Genomic DNA, 9,305 nt, shown 5'->3' on the forward strand with positions numbered 1-9,305 from the left:
TCTGATAAGGGATTAAAAAAGAATTGTATCCACCAACACCCTGCTGTACCGAATGATCATGTCTTACCTGCCCATGCCATGCATAGTGCAAAATAATAGCAGAGTTAGGATGGTTTCCAAGGAAAATTGGCATCAGAGTGGAGATGAGTTCATGGCGCAACGTGTGCCAGGAGGTGTTGATTTGTAGTAAGGCCAATACCAGCATGTCTGGACAGTGTTTGATAGGGAAGCTGAAGAGCTGTTTGACTTGCTCATACTGCCCAACTTCTGCGAGCCTTAGCAGAGATTCAATCAAATCCAAGCTCTTCCTAACAAGAATGGAAGAAAGATGCTCTATCAAAGAAAATCCAAGTATACAAAATTCATTTTCAAAGTAACCGATACCAACTGTCAGGACAAAACAAAGTTGCTGTCATGTTTTAATATTTGAGAAATACTTAAATTGTTTCTGTTTCTCTCAAAACTGTACTGCCATGCCTCCAGAGTGATTTCAAGGGCAATCCAAATTAACAAGGAATAACTGATGGAGAAGGCGAAACCACTAAACATTTGCATAATCATGGATCCTCCTTACCAATAAGATAGCAGATTTTCATGATTAGGGTGAGAAAGAAACAAATCAGAGTTTAGAAATAGTGAAAAATCCACAATAGACACATAGTAGACATAATTTACACACAGAAAAAATTCTGCCAAAAATACATCCTTAACACTTACTTTGGTAATACGAAGTTATAATTTAGGTGCCTCCTGATGTGATACAAGTTTGAAGTCCACAGCACCCCCTGTGAATTACTCTTGCCCCAAGAAGTTGAATATGGTAGATTTTAATAGAGCCTCAAGGTCTAACTCTACCCTTAGTCCATGAAAATAATGAGAATAAAGAGCAAAGCAAATACCATGAGGAAACAGATAATCCCATAAGATGGGGGAGACTAGAGGACAAACGATGTGTTTCTCCATTACATCAATGGCAAAAAATAAATTTAAAAAAAAAAGAAAAAAGAGGGAAAAGAGAGACTTAAATGAAACCATGTGGACCTTGTTTGGATTCTCAATCATAGAAGACAATTAGGGAAACTTACATGGAGAAAACTAGCTATACTACAGAATTGTCATTTACTAAATGTGATAATGACATTTCAGTTTTATAAAATGGAAAGAGGCCTTTATCTGTTAAAATAAAATGAAGAAATACTACTATACACATTAGACTTAACAGTAAAAATCAACCATACTTGCAAATTCAACATTGGCTAGCATCTGGGGAAAGAGCACACCGCCGCCAAATAAAGACAATAATCTTTTCAGTAACGGAGAGTACAGTTAGCAAAAAACTGTAAAAACATTATTAAGTACATGCCTTCAAAGAACAATCCAGGCCACACCCCCTACCTGTTGCCATGTGTGTATTTCCATAATAATGCAAGTACTCTCACCATCCTTACTTTACATCCCCAGAGATGAAAAACTGGACAAAGAGTTCCAGGGGAAACCTAATCTAGACATTGGGCCATAGTCAGAGTCTCCCTCAGAAATTTAGAACTAGAACTCAGAGAAACTAGGTAAGTTAGTTGAAAGTGCTAGACTTCATAGGTTGGACATCTTTAACAACTTACAAATGAAAGAAGGCAAGCAAATCTACAGAGCAGAGATCTCAACACCAGGGGAGAAGTACAAACCTCCAATATTTGATAGTTTCACATTTCTGACACTTTAGAAAATACCTAAATGGCAGACATGAGACATGTGACTACTGATAAGGGATTAAAAAAGAATTGTATCCACCAACACCCTGTCTAAAAACTTAAGTAGGCTCACTAAAAATACTGTTTCATTTAAACCTGTTAACTATGTACCTTCTATTAAATTTTATATTCCAAAAAAGCAGAAGTGACCCTTTAAAGAAAAGCTAGATGAGAGTGTTTACCATGTGGCAATTTCTCGATTGTCATCCTCTGGTGGTGCTTTCAGAATATCCGTGGCAACAGTATGACAGGGATAGTCAGCAAAACAGAAGATCTCCGGATTTATAAGGGAATGCTGAATGAAGGAGAGCTGGAACAAAGAAGAAAGTCTTTACACACACAAATGACTGTGAATGCTATAAAAATTCAAAATCTTTTCATTAGGCTAATCTCAATCTTAAGTTATTAGAATGACAATTTCCTTTTTGAAATCTTAATTATTTGCCCTTTGAAAACCAAAGACAATTCAGACTGGTGAAAGGCATGAGAGAGCCTTGGTGACAAACATCATTAAACTATTGGGAAAACAGTTTCATTGCTTTACCTCAAATAGGTCTGACTAGTACTAAAACTATGATAATATTTTTTCAATACTTATGACAGTCCCTTTTTTTCTGAGCTATGTAAAACAAGTTCTACTTTAAAAGTACATTTCAATCCTTAGGAAGATGGCACTATATAAGGAATAACCATTATTCTATTCCCCTTCTATAGCTAAATACCACTCACTCACCTGGCCTTCTGCATGTTTCCAAGGTCTATAAATGAGGTCTACTGGGAACACTTCCATACCCAAACCCCTCTGAATGCCATAAACCACATTCTGAAGTCCTTTACTGTCACGAATTTGAAACCCTGGATGGTCTAGTTCATAAGTTACTTCCTTGAAATTCAAACTCGGGTTCTAAAAAAAGACAAAAGCATTCCAAAGCTTACTAAACAAATGTATGCGTATTTTCATGCTTTATCAAAAGAGCCAATTAAAATTTGAAAATCAATCAAGATGTTCTACTTACAAACTCAAAATCACTGAATCTTTCTGGTATTTTGAAAGACATTTAGAAAGGTCAATTCTTAACATTCAAAATAAACTGGTTCTGTGAGCAAGGTACTCCAGCCTTTCATTCATGAAATACTTCTGAACGTGTTAAGTACTTAAAAGGAAACCCTTTTTTCCCCTACTTAATCCAACGATGGTGTTCATCCCAATAGGGCAAATAAATAACTTCTATCAGTGTGTTGTATCTTTCCACCATGATTCCCCAATCTTGGAACAAAGTGGCAAAGATAAATCGATTATCCCAAACACTATTCTTAATTCACTAAAGATGTCCCTTTAAAGCATCCCAGGGCTGGCTGGTTAGCTCACTTGGTTAGAGCATGGTGTTATAACACCAAGGCCAAGGGTTCGGATTCCATACCAGCCAGCTGCCCCAAACAAACTAACAAACAAAAAACCCCATCCCAATGTATGCAATCAGGAAAAGTGGTCTAGATGACTGAAAATTCCATTCAAAACATGTTTTATGAAAAGGTATTCAAAAAAGCAATATGAGACTCCATAAAAAATAAAAAGCAAAGGAAATACATTTATAGAAGGTAATTTACCAAAAATCCTGTACAAAGTAATAAGTATGTCTTATGCTTGAAAGGAAAAAGGTAAATAAAAAAATGACATATGTTGGCTGTGTATACTTTGCATTTAAAGGTCCAAAGTGTCACAGCCAGTTCAGTTTCACTTTAAGGTGACTCCTTTCAAGCCATGAAGATTTTTAATGTTTGCTTGTCCTTGTATATGGTATAAAACAAACTTCAAATGGGGTATTCACTCTAAAGTAACAATAACATTCAGAAAACAAGATTTTTTCTTTTTTAAATTTGTTTCAAGGACTGGCTTTAACAGAATAGTAGCAATTAACTTACCATTCACTCTTAGGAAGAAATGACTTTCATAAATCTGTGGGTATACTAATATTGAGATTGTCTCTCAGAGGAAAAAAAACTCACAGGTATGCCCATCCTTGGTGGTCAATTAAAAAACCAAATTATGGACCCAACGTGTACCTGACGTTGGCCTCTGGACACTACCTATAAAAAATGTACAGGGCCTGCCTGTGGCTCATTTGGGAGAGTGCGGTGCTGGTAACACCAAAGCCATGGGTTCGGATCCCATATAGGGATGGCCGGTTAGCTCACTGGGTGAGCGTGGTGCTGACGACACCAAGCCAAGGGTTGAGATCCCCTTACCGGTCATCTTTAAAAAAAAAAAAAAAAAAGGCCGGCCCATGGCTCACTCGGGAGAGTGCGGTGCTGGTAACACCAAAGCAATGGGTTCGGATCTCATATAGGGATGGCCGGTTTGCTCACTGGCTGAGCGTGGTGCTGACGACACCAAGCCAAGGGTTGAGATCCCCTTACCGGTCATCTTTAAAAAAAAAAAAAAAAAGGCCGGCCCATGGCTCACTCGGGAGAGTGCGGTGCTGGTAACACCAAAGCAATGGGTTCGGATCTCATATAGGGATGGCCGGTTTGCTCACTGGCTGAGCGTGGTGCTGACGACACCAAGCCAAGGGTTGAGATCCCCTTACCGGTCATCTTATTTAAAAAAAAAAAAGTACAGAAAACTCTAACATACAAGAAGAAATAGGAAGAAGGAATTAAAGAGGAAAGAATAAACAACCAGTTCAGTTGTTCAAATCCACAATGTAAGGCACTCAATTCTTGAACTCTCTGAAATCTCTTACAGAATAGGTTCAGGTATCAAAACTGTGCTTCTCTGCAATTTTAAAAATTTTTTTAAAAGAATAATTTTAATAGGGCAATAAAGCACAAAGATCTACTGAGTTAAAAGAGCCTTTTAACTTTTGCAAGACAACCACAAGGATAAAAACAAACCCCTAACTGGTTGTCTGTAAGTAAAGAAACTGTGTTTTTCTTTCTTTCCACATTTCCAAGTTTTCTGTATGACCATGTATTATTTTTTTTCCTCTCCATTTCTAAAGGAAAATAGTCTGAACACTGCAAATCTACCTACTATTAAGAAAATTAGCAAAAAGAAAACCCATTGATACTGGTAGTAGGTATGGTCATACATGGAATACCTTGATTCTAATTGAATGTTAAGTGGTACATTGCAAATGTGGAAAAATGAAGATGAGAAATAGGACAGATATATACCCTGGACAACTGATAAGGAATGTTATGATTAGATATATGTAGTCCTTAATGTCATATTTTGTTCCTCGACATTTTATGAACAAGACTGAAGATACTACATTCTTGACTCCACTATTACCCCACTGACTAAATTTTACCACTCCCTTTTACTATCTAAAAGTTTCATTCCTTTATGATTTATTTAAATATTTCCACATTTTGGTAGAGGTACTTTGTTTATCTGGAGGCCAATTATTTGGTTTGTGGATAATCCAAAAGTGGAGGTAGTAATATAATTTTATTATCATCCCTACCCACCATAAACAAGAATTGGCAGGATTTTTGTTGTTCCTACCAGAAAACATTCAGAAGACCTCCTTTCTCAAAAATTCTTCAATCATTACTTTGCAACAAATTAGTCTCCCACAAAAAACCACACATATAACAACCCAAAAACTCAGAAGTGCCACTCAGAATTGCAAAGTGACAACCCCTAATGGAAAATTTATTTCAGACTCTTCACTACTTTTTGAGTCAATGATGTTGGGGAACTCCAAAACACTGGCTGCTCTTATTTGGCTAGGCATTTTGTTTATTAAAATTTGCTTTCGGGCCGGCCCGTGGCTCACTCGGTAGAGTGCGGTGCTGAAAACACCAAGGCCATGGGTTCAGATCCCATATAGGGATGGCCAGTTCCGTTTTTCAGGGTATAAAAGTGGTGCAAGCACCACAGGACAGCGTTCTTGAGGAAAATCTGAGGGAGAAAAAAGGTTACAACGGCTATACTGATTAAAAACAATCCTTTTTTACTCTCTCCAAAAGCCCTTCAAATCCACTCTTTTACAAGTTCATATTTAAAGCAAAGTTAATTTAGTTTTTTCCAACCTGCTAGCCCAAGTTATGACTTCAACAGCAATTCCAAAATTTGAATCCTGTCATATCACAAAAATTGAGTACACTTTGAACTTTTCATATTAGAATTCCAGGATCTATTTACCGACTCACACACTAAACAGTATTTAAATTTTTCACATTAGGGCTATCAATTACTATAAAAGGAAAGCATCAGAAACAAACAATTAGAATATCAGTCTTTACTTCACTAACAAGTGGAAAGCTTTCCATCACTAAGAAAGTTAATGTAATTTAAAATTAAACATTAGGAAGTAAACAAAAAAAACAGTGAGAACAAATTATTAGACCACTATCACAGATGTTCTAAAGAGTACTTATCTCTCTAAAACAAGGATCACAGGAATGAAGAATGGCAACAACAGAACCAGGATTTATCTTAGCATTACAATGCCAATAGCTAAGGAGGTAGTATATCAAAAGTGACTGGTTTTTTAAAATAAAAACAGCATGTCACTATAATGTCTCTCTAATGGTGAAAAAAGACTGCATGGAAATATACCAAGTCTTATATGTGATTGTATTTATATAACAAGAGTACTGTTGAAGTTATATTCATTTTATACTTTTTCTATAATGAGGCTTTATCACACTTTCATAGTCTAAATTGTAATAGTCTCTTCCCTGAAAGGTTGCCAATATAAGAAAAGGAAAGGAAATCACTGACTTAATCTTAGAATATTCACTTATATTGAGATGCTTTTGTCATGTTTGTACCATGGGCTACAATGACTCCCTTACCTCTGCGTAGTGTCTTAAGAAAAGCGTCTATCTGTTCCTGTCCAACTCCAAAGGCTCCTTTCTGCCCAAAGAGGAGATGGGAGAGGAGGAGGTGTAGAACCTCTATTGCTATGTCTTGGAAGCCACCTTCTTGATTTCCACTGACGTCTGCGTCAATGTAAGAACGCAGAAGATCTGGAAGCTTCTGTTTGATAAACTGGGCAGCTAGAAGTAAGGTAAACCAAATACCACAAGTTACTTTTGCATCACAATGGGTAAAAAGATATATACCACCAAACTATAGATGATCACCCTTCTCATTCACCAACTCACCCTTCACCTCTCTAATGCTTTCCTAGGCTCTAGTTGGTAGGTATAAAGAGACCAGTTGCCAGGGACTAGCTGAAGGGAGGGGAAAATGAGGAGTTGTTTGATGGGCATAGTTTAAGTTTTGCAAGATGAAAGAGTTCTAGAGATCTGTTACACAACAATATCAATATAGTTAAGTACTACGAAACTGTACATTTAAAACTGGCTATGAGGATAAATTTTATATTATGTGTTTTTACCAGAAATAGATACCAAGAGAATCTTACACTATCTTACTCTCTAAATATAAAATATGGAGCCTCAAGATTCAAAACCTCATGAATTTTAAAAAGTCTCAACTTCATTATAGGATTTTTAGGGGAAAAGTAACTTACCAAAACCTCTAAGATCTGAGCTGGAAGAATTCAGCAGGGCAAGGCCAAAAATTACCTGAAAAAAGAAGGATGAGGTTGTCCAAAAAGTCAAATGGCTATATTTAATTCTAATTTTGCCTCCATGTGTTTTCTTAAATCACTCACCTCTTGTACTTTGCTTAACTTGAGAACTTTACTCAGCTGGGCAAATAAGTGGGGTGCAGGCTTTAAACTCTGAAATGAACCAAATTTTATTTTAAAACAAGAATTTTCAGAAAGTAAAGCATCTGTTCACCCAATTATGGCACTACATAGGAATGACATAATTCTGAAGTGCTGCTAGAAACAATATACCATGTCCTAGAAATGTGGACTGACAAGCTTAAGTCTTTGTCTGGTTTAAATAAGAGTCTATTATCAAATGAACTGCCTTTATTTCGTTAGAAAGCTACAAAAGACACCCCAAAGTAACTACTTGAAATTTTAAAATTAAGACATGACATTAAGAAAGCCTAATAAAAGATCACATTCTTAGGACTACTCAAAATAAAAGTAATACCAACCTTCTGATAGTGCAACGGATTATCAATGGCATAGGACAGCGTTGAGATAAAATTTGGCTTTGTAATCAGTGATGCACACTCCTGAATCAGAAACTGAGTCTTTAAAAATAAAAAATGAATTTTTATTAGCACTAACTGTCATCTGGCACAAATAGAAGCAGAGGTCCTCAGAACATTGTACGATCTAATGCTGTTTATTACACTATCAAAATCAGCTCTTTAAAAATCCCGTTAAACTACTTAAGTCTATTAGCAACAAGTGTTAAACCAAAATTTCCACAAGAGTCCACTGACAAGATTATTATAAGAAATACTATCATGACAAACCATTACCAGATTGACAGTCAAGTCTAAGAGTCTCAATCTAAGACATGAGATCCCCTCTCTGCCTTACATATTTGTCAAGCAGGACATCCCCATTCCTGCTTCCTTCAGGAAAGTCTGATCCCCAGCTCTCTAAGCCTAAAGTAGGTAGCTATAAAGATCTGCAGCCAGGCAAAAGGGAAAGACAGAAAAAAGGAAAAGTCCAACACATTTTCACCATCCAGCTAAGATTATTTCTGGATGCTATTTTGTATGTGTCATTTGCTACGTAACTATGCCCAAAATGCAATTTATTGAAAAATTAGAGCTATCACATTTTCACCATCCAGCTAAGATTATTTCTGGATGCTATTTTGTATGTGTCATTTGCTACATAACTATGCCCAAAATGCAATTTATTGAAAAATTAGAGCTAAGGGGATATAAACTCTGTAAGCCTCAAATACCTGATGAAAATCTTTGCCACTGCTTTTACCATCGCCACTGAAATCCACATGTGAAAACAGGCAGCGTAATAAATGCCTGTCTGCCTCAGGACCGTGCCGATTCACAATCTAAAAAGACCAAAAAAAGTTAAAGGAGGGTTTAAGAACAAGGGGGGGGGAGGGGGTGGAAGGACGGACATTAAGAGGGGATAAAAAAATAATCAACCTCTACAGCAAAATCCGAAATTACATTCATTGTTTATCTTAGAGTAAGAGTTACAGGAATTACTGAGACAGAGGTATATGTATTTTAATAATTAAATCTTTTTAAAAATGTTCCTATAGTCACTGACAGTAAGGATGAAAGAAGAAAAACCACTAGTAATTATCACATATATAACTCTTTACTTTGGTCAACATCTACACCAAAAACACCAAGTAGCATCCGATGACATGTAAGAGGAATACAAAGTTTTTTAAAAAACAAACTTTTAAGGCAATAATTTTATGTAACCTGAATTCTCTCCACTACACAACTGTGACTCTTTACAGCCTACTGAGCACAGCTCTAAATGAAGCTGCCACCAGCTATGTCTGACTTCAGTGGTTTAGATGCTGCCCTTGAGCCCCATTGGTTTCTTACTGTTCATCAAATTTATCAATGGTTCTATTTGCTATCTCCTCTAAATGGAAAGCTCCAGATATTTACACATGGTTTGTTCTCTCTTCCTCTAGGTTTCTGCTCTAAAGTCACCTTTTCATTGCAGCCTTCGT

The 9,305-nt window shown here is 36.5% G+C and overlaps 1 protein-coding gene across 1 annotated transcript in view; it reads right to left on the bottom strand.

Moving 5' to 3' along the window:
- The window catches only part of LOC103592464 (CCR4-NOT transcription complex subunit 1-like), a gene marked incomplete at its 5' end in the record, with an annotated part of 14,088 nt that extends 5,428 nt beyond the window's left edge, over positions 1–8,660 (bottom strand). Inside the window, 9 exons of the mRNA XM_008575198.1 lie at positions 68–308; positions 1,931–2,058; positions 2,482–2,652; positions 3,357–3,364; positions 6,558–6,761; positions 7,241–7,295; positions 7,385–7,453; positions 7,783–7,881; positions 8,553–8,660. Coding sequence (XP_008573420.1) covers positions 68–308; positions 1,931–2,058; positions 2,482–2,652; positions 3,357–3,364; positions 6,558–6,761; positions 7,241–7,295; positions 7,385–7,453; positions 7,783–7,881; positions 8,553–8,660 — 1,083 coding nt within the window. The remainder of the gene's footprint in view (positions 1–67; positions 309–1,930; positions 2,059–2,481; positions 2,653–3,356; positions 3,365–6,557; positions 6,762–7,240; positions 7,296–7,384; positions 7,454–7,782; positions 7,882–8,552) is intronic.
- Positions 8,661–9,305: the final 645 nt, after the last annotated feature.

This window comes from Galeopterus variegatus, unplaced genomic scaffold (assembly GCF_000696425.1).
Source record: "Galeopterus variegatus unplaced genomic scaffold, G_variegatus-3.0.2 Scaffold58, whole genome shotgun sequence".
NCBI lineage: Eukaryota > Metazoa > Chordata > Mammalia > Dermoptera > Cynocephalidae > Galeopterus > Galeopterus variegatus.